The 18,994-nt window shown below is 34.9% G+C and overlaps 1 protein-coding gene across 1 annotated transcript in view; it reads left to right on the top strand.

Annotated features, from left to right (window-relative positions):
- Positions 1 to 18,994, top strand: part of ophn1 (oligophrenin 1) — a 64,218-nt gene that overhangs the window by 13,181 nt on the left and 32,043 nt on the right. The window contains exons 2-7 of the mRNA XM_088924484.1: positions 987 to 1,082; positions 2,121 to 2,182; positions 4,740 to 4,811; positions 13,983 to 14,084; positions 16,838 to 16,948; positions 17,585 to 17,689. Of these exons, the coding sequence (XP_088780610.1) occupies positions 987 to 1,082; positions 2,121 to 2,182; positions 4,740 to 4,811; positions 13,983 to 14,084; positions 16,838 to 16,948; positions 17,585 to 17,689 (548 nt within the window). The remainder of the gene's footprint in view (positions 1 to 986; positions 1,083 to 2,120; positions 2,183 to 4,739; positions 4,812 to 13,982; positions 14,085 to 16,837; positions 16,949 to 17,584; positions 17,690 to 18,994) is intronic.

The raw sequence follows: 18,994 nt of genomic DNA, 5'->3' as shown, positions 1-18,994 counted from the left end.
TGTTGGTATTAACAGTGGAGACAAATAATCTTTTCCATTGTCTCTGCTTAAAATTGTTCAACACAGACAGAGGCTTTGGAATATATCCAAATCCCGGCATGTTATGATTTTATATTACTGCTTTTATGACCTGCTTCTCCACACACTGTTAGAGAGCAGTCAGTATTACAATTTAAAAGAGAGTTTTGTGTCCTACAAAACAGTTTATGTATCACTTCGTTGTACATTTTGGCATGTGAAAGCTACTTAAGATTGGTCCAAGGCCTTCATTTGTTTTATATTGCTTTTGTTAAACATTCGCTGAAACTGGGGCCTAGTAAGGGGTTCTCTGTCGTGAAGCCAGGGACTTGCTTTGCAGCTGCATCATGGCCTGTAGGCAGATCAATTCAAACAACGGCTGCACCCCTACTCTCAACCCAGCACATACCTCCCTTTTTATTTTGAAGCACCAGTTTGTGGTGTACTGAATGGCTGATTTGAGAAAATAACCATATTATTTTTTTACTCTGACTGTTTTGGGGTTTAGTTTGCATAGCCTTACAGTTTCAGATGTACCTGTACTGTTTACAAACCATAGTGTAGCAGAGCTATGGATATAAACTACACCACATGGAGATTTTCTGAGAGAAACTTGATCAGTGCAAGAAGGACATTTAGAACTAATTTAAATTTGCTTACTTCTATCAAGCAATTTGAAGGAACATCTCCAAAACAAATTATTATGCCATTGTGATAATAGGTCAGAGAGAGCACTGTTTCATCAAAAACATGTAATACAGCTGACTGTACCAGTGTTATCTAGAAAATGTATTCAGTTCTTTATGATGAAAAAATAATTGTAGTGCAGAAGTGTAGCCAGATATTTGGGATTAGTACAGAACTACAAGACATACACTAGTATTTTAATGCTACTGTTGCAATAATCTATTTAATCAATGTCAATTTTAATGTGCTCTGCAAACTAACACTCTATATTTATTTTTTAGATTACTCGTTGGCTGTTCAGAAGTTCTCTCATACTCTACAATCCTTCCAGTTTGACTTCATTGGTGATTCACTGACTGATGATGAGATCAATATTGGTAGGCTAAAACACCAACTGTGCCCAGTACTGTAGCTTGAGTGTGTAAAGGGATAGTATGTAAAGCTTTATACATATTGAACACTGGCAAAGTCTTGTTTTCTAACTGCATTATTCTAAATGCATAGCACTTACAGAAGGCAAAAAAAGAATAACCTTTGTGAAACTGTTTTTTTAATTGCCTGTGTGCTTAAGAAATGTGAAACACATTCAGTTGTTAAATGTTTCCATACATACAAAATACCTTTACCTTCACCTTTGCCTTCTCTTTGTGTATCAATACCTTGTTGTGGTATAAACTTTTATAACAGTTCAATTTTAAGAGGTTGTAGCTCTGATCCTTTTAATGTATTTATTTGGATAGACCAGTGGAATAACTGCTGCTTTAATTCACCTGCCTTTTGGATCCTGATTGGAAACTTCCTTTTATGTTGTAAGATTGATAAAATGTTTGACAACACTAGCCTCATATATTAATAATGGCTCAGGAAATCCTGCAACAACATTTGAGTATAAATTGAGATCAAAAGAAGGAATTAAGTGTTTTTTCTTCATCTTGAGCTTGTTACTTCTTATTAACGTATCTAGACATAATATAGGTGGGTCTAAGGTTACAAATTTACAATCTAAGATTATCAGAAAACACAGATGTTTTTTCTTTGAAATTTAACACCAATTTGAGAACCCTCAGATCACCTTGACTACACCACATAGGCACTTTGAAACTAGATTTCTTTTTTTGCCTTTTTGGAACCCTTAATATATACAGTTGTTTTAAAGTATTTAACCATGTTATGATAAGCTTTAAATGCCACAGTTTTTCCTTCATTGCATTGTTTTAATGATTTTTAACGTAAGGTGTAGCATACAGTATATTTAATGATAAAGAGTATACTGTTTGTAGTGGTGACTATAACTATTCCGAGCAGAAACTAATACTAAACTATTTGTTTATGGATGACCTTCCTTTAAATATTGTAGAATGTAAGAAATAGCATCATCAATGTAAAATAAATATATAATTTGGTCTCTTTTCCAGCGGAGTCTTTCAAGGAGTTTTCTGGGCTTTTGCAGGAAGTTGAAGATGAAAGGATGATGCTGGTAAGGCTTCATGAGTGAAAGAGAAACTGTTGAATCTGTGAAGATTGTGAATCCTACATACTTTTCATTGCTACAGTATGCTGACAATAGAGAAGTGTTAGAACACTCAAGTAAGTAGGTCTTAAAATAAAATGTTAGATAAATAATGAATGCTAAAAAAAGTGAAGTAATTAGTGGAGAACCACTGTTCATCCTTATCTACAGTATATCAATGATCTAGATTCCAAATCTATATTTCTGGAAAACTACTCAATTTTGCAGAATGTACTAAATTAGGAAGATTGGCAAACTGTTATACATTATATACTGTAGTATAGTTTAATGAGACTTAGGTCTAATTTAGAATAAATATGTACAATTTTGGCCAAAATGTTATAGAAAAGATATTGCTCTGGAATCAGTCCAGAGAAGAGCAACCAGATAATTCCTGGTCTTAAAGGAATATCCTAAACTGACAGGCTGAAGGAACTGGATCTTTTCAGCCTTGAACAGTGAAGATTGTGAGGGGACATCATACAAGTATTCAAAATCCTCAAGGGTATTGAAAGTCTCCCAACCAGTTTCTTCAGAATGAAACACAGCCCAGAGGACACAACTGGAAATTACATGAAAGTGCATTTAATACTGTGAACATAAGGCATTTCTTTACCAACAGGGTCTTGGGAGTATAGAACAGGCTTTTCAAGTTCTTTTTCAAGAGTGGTTAGACAGGATACTTGGATCAATTAGCTGCTCACTACCAAACAGGCTAGGTGAATGGTCTCCTCTTGTTTGTAACTATACTTATGTTCTTATTTGTGTGCAACTGTTTATAGATACGTCCATTTAAAAAGGCTGTCTAAAACTCTTCCGAGACAAGTTCAGTCAGTTTTGCAAATTAGCAGTTTGAGATACACACAGTATGATAACATTTATCTGGCAACATTTTCTTCAATCACAGTGGAGTTGTTAAATAAATCTGAGGGATTTTTTTAGACCTGTAACACTTTGAAGACAATTGTGGAATTGTCCACATCTGTCCTTTTTAGAATTTCGAATTTTAGTGCCTTCATACTTGCTTTTGGCTTTTTGTCTTGAGAGTTTAATGTTTGGAGAAAGCCGTTGTTTTTTTTTTTTGCTTTAAGCTAAGTAATGAATGGAGCAAAATAAGATCATTCTTGCTTCCAAATAGGACTTTTTTTAAATTGTAAAGGGAAGCATATGGTACTTGATGCTGTTTTATTAGTGGTGAAATGACACTTAAAACATGGGTTTATAATTTAATATTTTAGATTATAATTCTCACCATTGTGGCCAGTGAAGCATTGTCTGTGAAATAACTTTGTTTCATGTAGTTTTACTAAAAGGATTATGAAGACATTAATCTCTGACTTTGGCCAGACAAGGAAAGTAAGATATTCCAGAAGCACTACATTACTTTATACTATATTTCCAGACATTGTACAGTTAGAAGTCAGTAGAAATATGCATCTTTGCAAGCCTTCCTACATTAGAATATTCAAGCCCCTGCCGCCTGGGTAGTTCCTTCAAAATCACAAATATCATGAACTACAACAATGTGATATTCTGCCAATTGGTGTGACTCATACCATGTGGTAAATTCATGCTATCTTTGCTTTTTTCTACCAATTTCATTCTGGGCTGTGGTCCATGTGATTCAGTCTTTCTGTTTTCTACTCTGTTGTGTTGCTGTGCTCAGAAATTCCACAATCTCTCAGAAGATGAACAGGGCACAGACGAAAGTGGTCTCCAATGTTTTGCTTGCTTTGCTTCTATCACATCTATCTTCTTTGCATAAAATGTAGTCATCACTACCCCCCAAACACCTTCCCTGCACACACACACACACATTAAAAAACAGCTGCCTCCTGGAGTAAGAGTGTCAAATGTCTGGGCATGGAACTCACATTACCAAGGTAACCATTTATGTTGAGCTGTTATTACTCAACCTTGTTCTTGATTTATACAGCCTTCTTTTTCCTTCCAGCTGACTTTCTTTCACATATTCTTAGCATTTACTCCCACACACACCTGTCAAAGTCAGCATATGATGACATTTTCCCTTTCCAAAAAAAAGGGCAGAGTTTCATCGCAGCTTACGTAGACTGAATTTAAATAGAACAAGTAAATTTGCATGTATCTTAACAAGTGGTAGATTATACAACAAGCTGCAGCTGTGCTGTCAAGAATATCATTCCAAATTAGGTATTTATGGAATCTGAACTTTAGTAGTCCATTAAATATAGAAAGCAGCAATTGTGCCACACAAATAGAATTCATAGGGGAAGTTTTTTATGATGTTGAGAAACAAGGACTAGTGTGACCAATTGAAGTACAAACAGATGTACAACCACCAGATGTAAATAAAATCTGGTGGTTTTATATACTGTAGCAGTATCTAAGTTAAATATAGTAGTATAGAAGTGTTGAAATGAATGGCATACAATCCTGTGAATGTAACAATATTACTGAGAGAAAAAAAAGTTTTGCTGTCATTAAGCTCTAGAAGAACTGCATTGTTTGATACTTTGTGTTATTTTTCCTATTTCATTTGAAGGTGCAGAACGCTTGTGATTTGCTGATTAAGCCCTTGGAAAAATTCCGCAAAGAACAAATTGGAGTCACAAAGGTAAGTTAGACTTGTCAGCTGCACACCTAATATTTAAATGAAATATAAATGGCAGTTATGAGGAAATTATTACCGGTTACAGAAACACACTAAAACAAATCATTTTTTAAAATCTTCTTTATGTAAAACATGTTTTTGAATGAGATATAGCCAGTGATAATTGAATGAAGTCTTAATGCACAGTGTTAAGAAAGAAAAGTTTCAGATGATGATTTTACAATGGCATAAGAACTAGTCTTTTTTTAAATGAAAGTGCAGCACATTCTCTGCATGACATGTAGGTGTGATGACTAACTTCCTTATAATGTAAAATGCATTGTAAACTTAAACATCAAATTCATTGTTTTAAACCGGTAACACAAGTTGGCTGCTGAAGTACAGTAAGTATGAAGCAAACATTTGCACAATAACAGGGATTGTCTCATTACCAGGAAAAATTATGAATGTGACTAGGCTATATTCAGTCTGTTAATCTCATATATACTCATTTCATTAAAACATCTTACTTATTAAATATCAGCTCTAAACAGATATAATATTGATATAATATTATTTTTCTCTCATTGATCCAAATGAAGGCAAAAAAGTGCAAATATTCCTATAAGTACATTTAACTTTGAGTCAAATTGACATGCACAAAATTTTTTCGAGTAAATTTTCAAAACTGTATAAGTGTGTATTCATCATAAATGTTTAAATAGGCCTACTTCTGAAAATTGCATAATATAAATACTCCTGTACTGATCATGAGGAAAACAGTGAAACATGAAAGGCTAAAGTATCAAAAGGTTACAAAAACTGTAGTACAAATTTTAAGGTCAAGGTTGCCATAGAGGCTGAAGCATCCTTCAATTATATGATTGAAATATTTGTTGTTGCCAAAAGCAATTTTGGCTTGTGGTGGAAAAAGTGCTTCTGAATGACCACTCTTGGAGGAAATTGTTTTTTGGTCATTTTCAAGAAAAAGGCTAACAGGTTGTAAAACTTATAATAAAACGCAAATTCATTTGTTTATTGAGATCCCAATCGTAGTGAAGGGAAGCCAAATACCACAACAGTACAGTTGTTTAGGAGATGTGAAAAAACAAATAAGCTGAACATACAGTACCAGAATATCGATCAAAAGCTAGCCTTAGACCGTGGTGTGAAAGATGATATGGTGAAAGAGCTGTTGTGATATACTGTATAAAGGTTTCAATTATTAAAATTGAAGGTTAAATGAGAAATTCACAATTGTGTAATAAGTTATTTTGTCAGTTGTGAAATTTGAATAGGGCTCTACAGTTTACATTGTGTAAGTTATAATGTACTTACAAAATGGTTTCATGGTGGTTTATGTAAAATTGTACATCTCATCTCTTAATTTCACTTTTCATTAAAATGTGTGATTTGAATAGAAGCGAAAGAGCATAAAGAAAACATTGTTATACTGTATGAAAATGTAGAAGTTGTTTGATGTGAGGGTTAATTTGATTAAGACAATTCTTAAGAAAAGCAGAATTCCAGCAGTATAAAGGCTGTACTCCCAAGAAGACAGATGAAATCAATCTTTGCGAAGTTTTGTGTAGCTCTTTCACCTTTAAAAAGAAATGCAAAGGATAATCTATTTTCAAGTGCAAAATGTTTGTAAAATTAATCCAGCAAAGTGTCTGAAAGTTTAAAAACCTTTAAATACTCTGAATTAGTAAAGAAACTTTAGTCATAATGCAGTATGTGCCTTGAGTCTTGTGTGTTCATGTTATTTCGGTACTCACTTCGCTTTACTGCTAAGTGCTATACTAGAATAAATTAATATTTAGAATGCAAAGTATTGTATGAATAGTAAAAAGCTACATAATCAAAAAGGTTAGTATTTCTCAGCAATTTTGGTTATTTTCTGGTGCACTTGTGTTTTGTCTGGGTTGTTATATAATTTGTAAGTTGTTAGTACTAATTGTACACAATTGTATGTAAAGTTACTATGGATTATTGGGGGTTATGGTGCTGAAGGTTTCATTTAATCTCAATTAAATAATCAAAAGAATAAAATTAGGGCCTTCATACATATTTTACTTTTACAAACTTACTATGTTTCGTTGTATGTTTAGTTGATCTAAAACTACTTCTTTGACACACCATGTTGAAGGGTGTGATAAACATAAACGTTGATAGGCAAGTGTTGGTAAAACAGGCACACAAAACAGCCATAACTTCGAGATAGTTCTCTTTTTACAGTGTGACAAGAAAAAAACAAAACAAAAAAGGCCTAAGCTCCTTCTTCACACCCCTTCTGTAGTGCCGTAGGGCAGCTAAGCTGCTTATTGGCTTCAAAATACAAAACTCACAAAAGCTCCATCAGTCCCTCAGTCAAGTCAAGTTACTTCGCGCATCAGAGGATGCCCTCTGTCTCCAGAAGGCAGAGGTTGACTGACTGTGGAACCCACTAGTTGATCTGGTGACTGAGGACAGCAGGCCATTTGCCACAGTTTTCTGAGGAACATGGTTCAGACGAGAGTTTTCATCTTGTCTCGTCAAAATGATCATAATGGAAAACTCTGAATCTTTTCTGATTCTTAAATTAAATCTTGATTTGAGCTATGGAGACTTGTACTGAGAAACAATTAAATGCCTTTTCTTTTTCATTTGTTAAGAATAATTTTAACATTTTAACATTTTAAACTGGTGGTAGATTTTTTAAAATTATTCTACTTTCAAAATAATGGTAATATAAAAATGAACTGATAGTATTATTCTTAGAACATTTCTCTGAAAGATATTGGACATCCTTTTAGACTCTTGTTTAATCTGTGTGGATCTACTCTAATATGAAGGCGCTGAAAGGATTCCAAGCCATTGGGAAAGTAATTGAAAATGAAATGAAAAAACTTGAGAATGTTTAGTCCTTATTCTTGTAGCGTTTTTGTGTATTGCATTGTGTTTCATAATCTCTTTTTTCTTTTCTCTTCTTATAACTCACAACTTCACATGATAGTATGATGTAATTCTATTCATATAATCATTAATTGAATGATTAACTGAGAATGAAAGTGCTCAACAGTTATTGGGCAATGCTGTTACTGCATGTTACCAGTTCAATGGAGTAACCCTCTGACCAAATGAAACAAGACTCAGTTGAATGCTTATTATCTCCGTCTGGAAGCAGTTTAGCTTGGTTAAAAACTGGAGAAAATGACAAAATGCGATGCAGTGAAACATGGTGTATAGCTTTATTACTGTCAGATGTTTTTTTAGAATAATGTTCATCTCTTGCTTTGTCTTGTTTTCTTACTGTTCTGAATTACTGCACCTCTAGTAGTGACTGTCAACCTTTCCCCTTTTTGCTCTTAAATGAATCACATCAACATCCTGTGTACAAATCGTGCCAGAGAACTAATTAAACTAGTGACATTACCATAGTCATTTTGCTGTCTGATTCATACTGGGTCCAAGAAGGCTTTGAGAAAAAGTAATAGATACCTTACAAGGATTATAGCCTTATATTTTGGTACCTAACTGGCAAGAGCAATGGGAAATTACTGCAACAATCAATTCCAGGGAGAATGAAACCTTATATGATTTATTATTCTAAATTGTGGAAAACATGGGAAACAACTAGTTTCCATGGAAACTTCCGGTAGCCCGGTATTGGTATTCAAACTGTTGTACAGAAAATAGTTTGATTAGATCCCTCTACAGAGTGCTCCTGCCTGAACCTAAAATATATTGATTGTCATATAAAGTCTATATATTGTATAATATACTGTATAGTCTCACAATTAGTTCAAAGGAGAAGAACACCTGTTTCTGTCCTTGAATGTTTGTTCCATTTCAGGATGTTGACTTTTGATATACACATCTCTGCTGCAGTGTGGCAACATTTTATGAATAAAGTGGTGTGTCATCACTTGATATTAGCATTGATAAGTATGTTTAGCTTCAAAGGTTGTTTTCTATCTTGGGGAAGTGAGACCATAATAATATTAAATGACCTGCTACTGTATATAACTATTTTAGTTCAGAAAAAATAGAAAGAGGAATGGGTATTCAACATGATATAGACTGTTTCTGTGTAGCAAATATTGCTAAGGTCTATTGCTGTCTGTCTGTTTCTTATAAAACTCACACTTTTAAAAGAAATGATAAATTGTTTGTCTGCCATTATTATAAAACAACAAATGCATAAAAACATCTTTACTTCCTGTATACATTAAGGATGCTGCAGAAGCTACACATTGATAACAGCTTACTTCCTCCCTGCCTGTCTACCCTGTTTTCGCTCAACCCCTCTGCTGTTTGCAGTCTGGAAAATGGCTTCATGCCAGTCTCTCCTCTAGCAGAGGACTCATTAAAAAAGCACTAAACCTGCACTTCTTCCTTCATTATTTGAAGATTAAAAACCCACAGGCAGCTAGGCTGCCATTTTGGGGGTTTTCTGGGATATAGATGAACTTGTTTTTGTGGCCTGAATAATTTCCTTGCTAAGTGTGGGCAGGACAAGTGGAGGGAAGAATTTTAAATTTAAGCTTAATAAATAAACATAATTCTGTGTGACCAGCAGCCTTAACATTGACTGTTTCAGTTAACTCCTAATGAAAGTCCTTTATTTTTTTTAGTTTGAAGAAAACACACAAAAATCAATGTTGTTTTAAGTCTTGGAATATGCAGAGGTTAATTCCACAATTAACATTAAAACAGTTTTTGGTTGTGTTGCCTACAAATGTTGTGAGCTTTTATTTTTTAAGTATTTCCTTGTATTTTCTTTTAACTGAGCTCTTAAATGATCCTTTATTGATGTAAAAGCTAGCTATTAAATCTTATTCCTAAATAATCCTAAATTAAAATTATTTTTATTTCCAAATAGTGTGGAGATGACAAATTACCAACATGTTTTATTATTAAAATTTAGTGTTCATAAAGACAATCCATAACTTGAAGAAATATTATTTCAGTTAAGGTTGTAATTAGGTAACTAAGAGAACACTAAAAAAACCTTAATGCTTGGACGTATCAGGATTAGAGCTGAATTGTCATTCAGTAACGGAGTATGCACAATATTTTATCTGCTTTGCAGTACACTTTGCTGCAAAACCTTAAGTTCCTTTTAGTTCTTGGCAAAAACCTACTGGGAGTTTCACAATAATCTCGAGGAGAATTTTGAGTTAATCTAGGTTGTGTTCCATTGTACAATAATACTGTTGTTCTCTCCAAGCCCTGCAAGTCCTGTTAAGTAACCTCTGCATTAAAATTCTCTGTTTTGCCTAAAAAGCCTCTCCTAGGTGTGGTATCAGCTCAAGCACTGTGTAACAACAAAAGCATCACATGCAAATGATCTTGTTCACAGTATAAGAAAAATTCCTAAGTTTAAAATGTATTGATTTTCTTTGCAGCAAATTACGGTGTAAATTATTAACCTTTTAAGGACTTAAAAGTTCTTATAGTTTGCTGTTCTGGCAACCTAAAAGTCTACACAAAATGGGAAGTGTTTTGAGGTTTGTGTCAGCTTTTCTCTGATAAAACGGTAGAGTTTTAACACTTAATGCCAACAATGCTTCTACATTCTGCAGGACATGCCTCTCTGCGAGTTACTCAGGTTATCTCCGTCACTTTGCAACATTAAATTTATGCAGAATCCATGTTAAATCTTTACAGAATAATATTAACAGTTCTATTACTCCAGTTACGAATTGTTACTTTTGTCCTTTTGAAAATGCTACAGTAAAATTTGCCAGTATTTCGTTTTGTAGCTGCTTTTTCAGGAAAGGTGTGGCAGTAGTAAATACTGTATGTAATCAAGGCACACTCATCAGGTACTGGAACAGGGAATGCATAAAAGCCAGAAGAACAGTCAGAGGTTGTCTTTTTTGAAGACACTAATGTATGTAGAAAGAGAAATACAGTATATGTGACTGTAAAAAATAAGACAGAGAAAGGGATAGAGCATTTCCCATGGATTTTCTGCGCCAGACCTCCTCTTGGGTTTGGGAGGCTATGGGCTCATTCCAAAGGGAGCTGAGGCTGCTGTGTGTTAATCAACTGCAGATCATCTGCGCATAACTGCTGGAAATAGTCAAGACATGACTGCAACACTGTCCAAAATCGTCAGCAGAACTAAATAAAAGCCAGATTTGAATGCTTTTAGGAGCTGCTACAAAAATTAGGAAAAGAAACTGAAGGATTTTAACCATTTCTTGAAAAGTTCTGCCACAAAACTAAATATTAAATAATATATAATAATAAGTTATGGCAAACAAAAAACATTTTATTCTTTGCCCTTTTCACTGCTGGATTATAAACTTTAATTATGCATTTGAGTTATTTGGTTTGGTCAAAAATAGAAAAAATACATCTGTCTCTCTGAGCACAGGTTCAAGACATCTACAGACAATACTGAGACAAATTCTAAGACTTGCTTCCTAGGCATCCATTTTAAAATTATTTGGCTGTCTTTCTTCTGTAAGAAATTTATATTCTGAGGTCAGCTATCAGTCAGAGAAATTGAGTAGACAGCTATGTGGAATAGCTAAGAAAGGAGTGTGGCAGCTGTATCTGAGGAGATAATGCTTCAGAATGCTTTATGATTTCCTACTGTTTCTTCCTTTAAGAAAAAGAAAGTTGTTATGGTTAATGACTAAGAGTGGAGGAATGCTCTTTCTTCCTTGCTGGCCTCTGCTGCTCAGTCCACTCCAACAGCAGTGTCTGTTTATACACGTGGAGCTGTTGGCCTGGGCTCGCAGATCAGATGATTTGCCTGTGAATCCCTGTCAATAACAGGCCAATTTCTCTGAACCTGCCGGATACAGCAGCAGGAAAGGGAAAAATGGGTCCTGTAGCTTACAAAATATGGCTCTTTTCATGGAGACTTCTTGAGCCAGGCTGCGGGCTCCATGTAAAGCATATTTAAATAAGAAGAATTCTGTCAAATGAAAGCATTATTGTGCTTTAACATCCATTTTTTAATGTTTACTGAATTTGGAAATTGTGGCTGCACCTGCATTTCTTGTTGCCCATATACATTTATAGACTCAGTTTCATGTTTTCTCAAGGATTCTGTTAGCATCACCTTTTCTTTTCAGAAAGTCAGCGGATTCCATTAAGCTCTTGCCACGTTTTACATTTAAAGAATTAGGTTTCACACTAGATGAACAGGCAAGCTGCTATCTAAACAGCTAAGCCTAAACTATTTCTGAAAGGCCTCCATCTGTCCGCTTTAGAGTTTTGAATTATGCCATTTAATGGGAGGAGACCCAGCTTTTGTTTAAGACAATTGGTGTATAAATAATTCAACCCAATACCCCCCCTCCTTTGTAACTGTAAATACAAAAAAATGTATTTTATGCAATACAAAGTCACAATTATTTCTTACAGCCCAAATGTCTTTTTAATTACAACACTGAAGAGCCTTTTCTTCTCATCTTGTATTTTCCTTAAAATGTACCTTTTATTCAGTTGTTAAGAGGAGCTGTTCCTTCTGCTTAACCACACGTAAACTGTGAGATTTTGATTCATGGTGTTTTTTTTTATGTAACACTATAGGTACACAACACCCAAATAGCTAGATGTTTCTATACTTATAAAAATGGCTTAATTTACTTAGGTAGGTAAATAACAGTAACAGTGTTATGTTAAATAGCACTGAAGCATTTTTTCTGTGAATTTGTTAATTTTTTACACACTGTATTTTGATATTCAAAAGATATGTTCAGAAAAAATATGATTAGAGACATATCTTCATAGTATAGTTAGACCTATGGGTGTTTGTTGAAGCATATCTTTTCCTCTTCAACAAAGGGTGAAAATATAATATATGTACAGTACATTACACACATAAACATTAAGATACATTCAGTAGAACACTGTAAATCAAACATTAAAAATAAATATATAAGTGTGCTTTAGTATATAAGCATTGTTGTTTTAATGTACCAAAGTGGATACAACACAAAATGTCAGCAGGTGTAAAATTCTGATACCAACTAGATTTTATATCAGAGTTGTATAATGGAAAAAACATAAACAAGTTTAACTTTTGGTGATATTTGTCTCTTTGCAGGTGTTATGTTATTTTGCAGCTGCAGATAAATAGGAAATTTATAATCAGTAGTTTTCACTGAAGTATTTAGAAATTGTTTTATTTTGTTAATGTCTTGAATTGTTCCTCTTTTATCACTGGGTGTTAGATGTGTTGTAATAAAGAAGCTCTGATGTTCCCTTTAAATGCTTTGGTTAAAGACAAAGCCACAAAAAGGTTTGAGGTTATTTTAAAGCATGCATATTTCCAGTTTTATGTTTTAAAATATTTCATAATGTACATTTTTGTATCTCTACAGGTTATAATAATACGGTTATAACAATGGCATCAATTTTAACATTTAAAATCCCATCATGTTCTCCAAGTATACGTAGTGTTTTCTAAGTGTGAAATTCCAATCATGGTCAGGTGAATAATTTCACAATATATATGATATTGTCGTAATGTCTAACAGGATTGATGTTATGATAACACAATGCAAGTTTTAATTGTTATATCTAATAGAATTGTTTACAAAGATAATTCAAAAGATCCTATGCATCACAGCCAACAGGACAAAAAGGCACTTTTCAAATTACAGTGCAAATGTATCAAGTAAGTGGTAATTCAGATCGACTATATCTAATATTGCTATTTTGTGATATCCAGGTTTTCTGTTACTTGTATATCTGTATTTTGCACAATAGATTATCCTTTGGTCAATATTTGTTCAAAATTATTGCAAAGGACCATACACATACAGTACATTCAAAATGCACTTACAGTATTACACTTTAATGTAGAGTGTCCCAGTGGTTTGGGAGTTTGATCTGGATTTAATTTCACAATGGCGTGCCTTTGTGCAGGGATCCATTTATACTCTATTTGTATTGGAGCTTTCCCAGGATGGGCCAGTTTCATCCCACCTATCATTGCTGACTATGTTAATTGGTATTTCCAAATTGTCACTGTGTGCTTGTGTGAATCCTGCGATGGACAGCCTTCAACTCTCTGTGAACTTCTATTGGAATGAAGCAAACTTGAGTGATGGATAGATTTAATACTAAAATATAAAGTTTGATTGACAATAAGAATGTGTACTTCATTTTAAATGCATCGGCAACCTGTAAAAAGTGAACAAAAATTGACACAATTAAACTAGAGAGTTTGGCTTTGTATTTCAGGAACGAAAAAAGAAGTTTGACAAAGAAAGTGAGAAATATTATTCTCAACTGGAAAAACATTTAAACCTGTCTTCAAAGAAAAAGGAATCTCATCTACAGGATGTAAGTATAAACATTTGCTAATACCTCCAGTACATACAGCATTATGTGTGTATTTTGATTAACAGGTTTTACGCTGAACGCAGAATATTGTGTAAAGAAGCCATTAAATCACTAATTTAATGAATTTCACTTTTTATTATCATCAATAATTGCTTCATTTGATAGTTTATGAACCCCATATTTACATATCTCAATGAGATAACCATATTACGTATGTTATGCAGCCTTTGAATAGGTTCTTAAGCTTTTCAGGAGACATATTGAACTACTGTATTCCTCCTCCTCAGCTTGTGATCTGGCCTTTTAATCTAATACTATTTATTATCTAGTTCTATTAGAGACTGTGATGACCAATTCATAATGCTGTTTTAGGTTTTGCATTCTTAAACATTTGGTTGTTCATTTGTGACTAGACTTAAGTTTCTTGAATAATCCGTTCCTAAATTCTAACTTAGTACATTAAGATGGAAGACATAAAACACAGAAAACAACCCTTAAGCAGAATGTTTAAAAGATGACATTCTTTCAAACATAAACGTCTTTCTGTGCTAATCATACTTCATCTGAGCCTGCTCTGAAAATGGTTTGTGTTTCATCTTTCATCACACCTTGGGATACCATTGGAATTGGGAGTCAGTTATTTGCTATTTGGCAAACTCAATTTTTCTTTTCACTCTGCCACAAAAAGCCCTGCCACAGACCTCGGATTTATGAGGCCAACTTTGATTGATACTCTTGGAGACCTTTAAAGTGGTTTTCTGTAGATTAACAGTTTTTGCTCTTGGGTGTGAGATACCCAAACCACTTTTCTGACCACACATTTGGGTAAAACATTCTTAAGTCTTCTTCCGGGTGAGTTAACAGCCACCCCATTAGCTTTGAAAGTCTTGGTAAAGTTTAAACTAAGATGCCTTATACATTTTACAGCAATGAGTAGACTAGTTGATGTCAATACTCTTCCATAGATCATCAGACAGTTCTGTGATTTTCCTCATGATGGCATGGCACTGTGTGTTTTGCTTCAGTTTTCACTCTCCTTTAATATCCATTGGTAATCACAGTAATTTGAAAAGCTTCTATAACCTTCCTGAAGCATACTTGTCAAAGTAATATAAAAGAGGTCATTCAGTATGTCAAGTCTGTCAGTCTTAGTTATTGAATGCATCAGTATTCACCCCCTTGCTTTGACACACCTAAATTACCTCTGAAGTAACCAACTCTCTTCTCCAAGTCACATAATTACTTGACTGGAGTCCACCTGTGTACAGTTGAAGTGTTTCACATGATTTCAGAATAAATACACCTGTGTCTGGGAGCTTCCCCACCTAGTTAGTGCATTTCCGAGGAAACACTACACCATGAAGACCAAGGAACATTCAAAACAGATCTGAGACAAGGTTCTTGAAAAATACCAGTCAGGGCAAGGATATAAGAAAATTTCAAGGCATTGAATATACCTCAAAGCACAGTGAAGTCCATCATTAAAAAGGTGAGAAAATATGGAACAACTGTGAATCTACCCAGAACTGGCCGTCCTCCAAAACTGAGTGTCTGGGCAAGAAGGGCCATAGTAAGGCAGGCCACCAAGAGGCCTACGGCAACTCTAAAGGAGTTACAGTCCTCCATGACGGAGATGGGAGAAACTGTGCATGAGACAACAAAAACACACACACTTCATAAATTTGGCTTGTACAGAAGGGTGGCAATAAGAAAGCTTTTGTTGAAAAAAACTCATATCACATCTCGGCTGGAGTTTGCTCAATGGCATGTGAGAGACTCAACAATTTGGACGAAGATTCTAAGGTCCGATGAGACCAAAATTGAACTTTGTTTGGTGAAAACCTAACACAGCACATCACACTGAGAACACATTCACTACAGTGAAGCATGGTGGTGGCATCATTATGCTTTTGGGATGTTTCTCTACGGTAGGGACTGGAAAACCCATAAAGATAGAAGGAAAAATGGATGGAGCTAAGTACAGAAAAATCCTGGAGGAAAACGTGCTGCAATCCGTAAGAGCACTGGGACTTGGAAGACGATTCATCTTCCAACAGGACAATAACCCAAAATGTAGAGCAAAAGCCACACTGGAGTGGCTTAAAACCAAAAAGGTCCTGGAGTGTCCCAGTCAAAGCCCAGACCTCAGTCCAATTGAGCATCTGTGGAATGACTTAAAAATTGCAGTTCACAAGGGGTCCCCATCCAACTTGATGGAGCTTGAGCAATTTTACCAAGAAGAATGGCAAAAATTCCAGTGTCAAGATGTTCAACGCTGAAAGAGACTTACCCAGAGAGACTCACAGCTGTAATTGCTGCCAAAGGTGGTCTTTTCAAGTATTAACTCTGGGGGGTGGGGGGTAGGTGAATACTTATGTATTCAATTATTTTCTGTTTTTTATTTTTAATTAATTTAGTAAAATGTTTTGATTATTTTTTACTTTGACATATTAGAGTACTTTGTGTTGAGGAGTGGCAAAAATTCTCAGTTAAATACATCATGGCTCCATGCTGTAATACAATAAAATCTGAACAAATCCAAGGGGGGTGTAGGCTTTCAATAGGCACTGTAATTATAATAATTGCTTACCCTATATAGCGCTTTTCTGGACACTCCACACAAAGCGCTTTACAGGTAATGGGGATTCCCCTCCACCACCACCAATGTGCAGCATCCACCTGATGTATTTGTACTGTATTTGATGTATTTTATCTGGTAATATCTTTGTTTATAAATCTGTTTTTAACTGCAGGCAGATGTCCAGCTTGATAAAGAGAGGCTTAATTTTTATGAGTCTTCTGTGGAGTATGTATATCAAATTCAGCAGGTTCAGGACAGGAAGAAGTTTGATGTTGTGGAGCCCGTGAGTGCCTTCCTTTTGTTTTCAAAAAGCTATCCTGTTTACTTTTTTTCCTTTGCAAATATTTCCACTGGCCTAGCCTTGTCCCTGTGCGATGTGTAGCTGTCGCCTCTGTTACCAGCCTTACAACAGCTTACATGAGAAAAACAAACTCAGGGTGTTCGGAAAATGGTTCATAACAACAGCTTGCAGGAGGAAAAGAAGGTCAGGGTGTATACAAAAAATACATTTACAAAGGAGCTTCATAGTGCTAATTCAAACACATGCACTCAGTTATATTTAAAACACAGTCTGAAAGCAGATCATAGAAAAGTAAAGTATGTTTGAGGATGTATGCTTAAAATGTAAAAAAATACTTATTATAATGCAGGGCTTAACCATTCTCTTTTGCATCAGACTGTCAAGCTGTTGTTATTTGGCTAAGAATAAGAAGTATTTTTTGAGTACAATGAAACTACTTTTACAACAGACCTGAATTATCAAGCTATATTGTAGCTGCTTTAATGAAAGGTGTGTAAGTATATGTTGTTATATTTAGGATAAATGTTGTTATCCCTTACTTTCACTAGTGTATTTGCTTTATTATTTAATTTATTATATGCTACAGAAATTATGTTTTTGATTTTTATTCTGATGCAGGTGTTGGCTTTTCTTCAGAGTCTGTTAACATTGAATAACCTCACATTTGAAATGACTCAGGACTTCATGCCATACAAACAAGAACTTCAGTTAAGCTTGCAAAATGTGAGTATTGGTAACAATTTTCTGGTAAATATCAACATTAAGTATCCAATCTTTAGGGTGTTTTAATGAGTGACAGTTTGCTTTGTAATATTAATCTAATTTAGTAGCACATGGATTCAACTTACTGCTGAATCAAATGGCATGTTTTTTTTTAATTAACTGATGCATTCCCATCTGTTAATTCAAAATGGAATACAGAGAATACTGTATCAGGTTGAGACAAACTTGGTACTTACCTTCCGTGCTATCACTGCTAGACTTTGAATCATCATCTATTAGTGCACGCAAAAGGAGATCACTCAGATAGTTGTATGTTTCGTTTAGGTAATTGTGCACCTAATTGAATTCAAGTTTGCCATCCCAAACAGTTTGAATAATTTAGTAATCACAGCTTTCCCATTTTTATTCATATTTTGACAGCCCATGAATGCAGGACAACAAATACTCAGATACACACAGCTGTGAGACTCATTAGTGCTCTTTATTTACAATACAGGAAATCCAAGCAAACAAGCTTTGAAACAAAACCTAAGCCCAACTTGAGCTAATAAACTAAACTTCTTCACTAAGTCCATATTCATCACATAGGGCAGCTATGTTGCTTACCGGTTTTCTCCAAAACAAGTGCTCACAAAACTTCTGTCTCCACTGTTCTTAAAACTAAATCTCCCTATGAGACTCTTCATAAAAAAATCCAAAATCTCAAACTCGAAACTTGCAGTTCTTGGTAACTCCTTCCTCCCTCTGGGAAGACTGCACACAGAGCATCTGCTCTCTGACCTTCAGATAGCAGATATGCACCAAGAGACCAACCCAGGAAGCCTCTGCTTCCTGCTTTTTAAATAGTCACCTGAACAATTTTCTTCAAGCAACTGGTCAGGTGACTGGAAACAGCAGCTCCTTTCCACAGAAGTTTCTGGAATATAGCTATGACAAAGCTGCTCTCATGTCTGGACTGATTGCTCTTAGAATGTTATCTATTTACTTGCTGTTTGTTTTTTGCTTGAGTAGTTTGGGTGTTACAGTGCCACAGTGATTAGCATTGCTGCCTCATAGCGCTGAGGACCCTGGGTTCAATTCAGGACCTGGGTGCTACAGTATCTGCATTGAGTTTGTTCTCCTGTGTTAAATTGGGTTTCCCTGGATGTTCTGTTTTCCTCCCACAGTCCAAAAACATACTGTTGAGTTTGTTTTTGGAAAATTCGGCCCTGTTGTGATTGTGTGCGTGTTTGAGTTTGTGTGCCCTGAGATGGACTGGCATCCCATCCAGGGTGTATCCTGCCTTGCGCCCGCTGCTTTGCTTGA

The sequence above is a fragment of the Atractosteus spatula genome, chromosome 9 (assembly GCF_055471065.1).
Source record: "Atractosteus spatula isolate fAtrSpa1 chromosome 9, fAtrSpa1.hap1, whole genome shotgun sequence".
NCBI classification, from domain to species: domain Eukaryota; kingdom Metazoa; phylum Chordata; class Actinopteri; order Semionotiformes; family Lepisosteidae; genus Atractosteus; species Atractosteus spatula.
The sequence above is the reverse complement of the archived record's forward strand: the minus strand, read 5'-3'. Positions and strand labels throughout refer to the sequence as shown.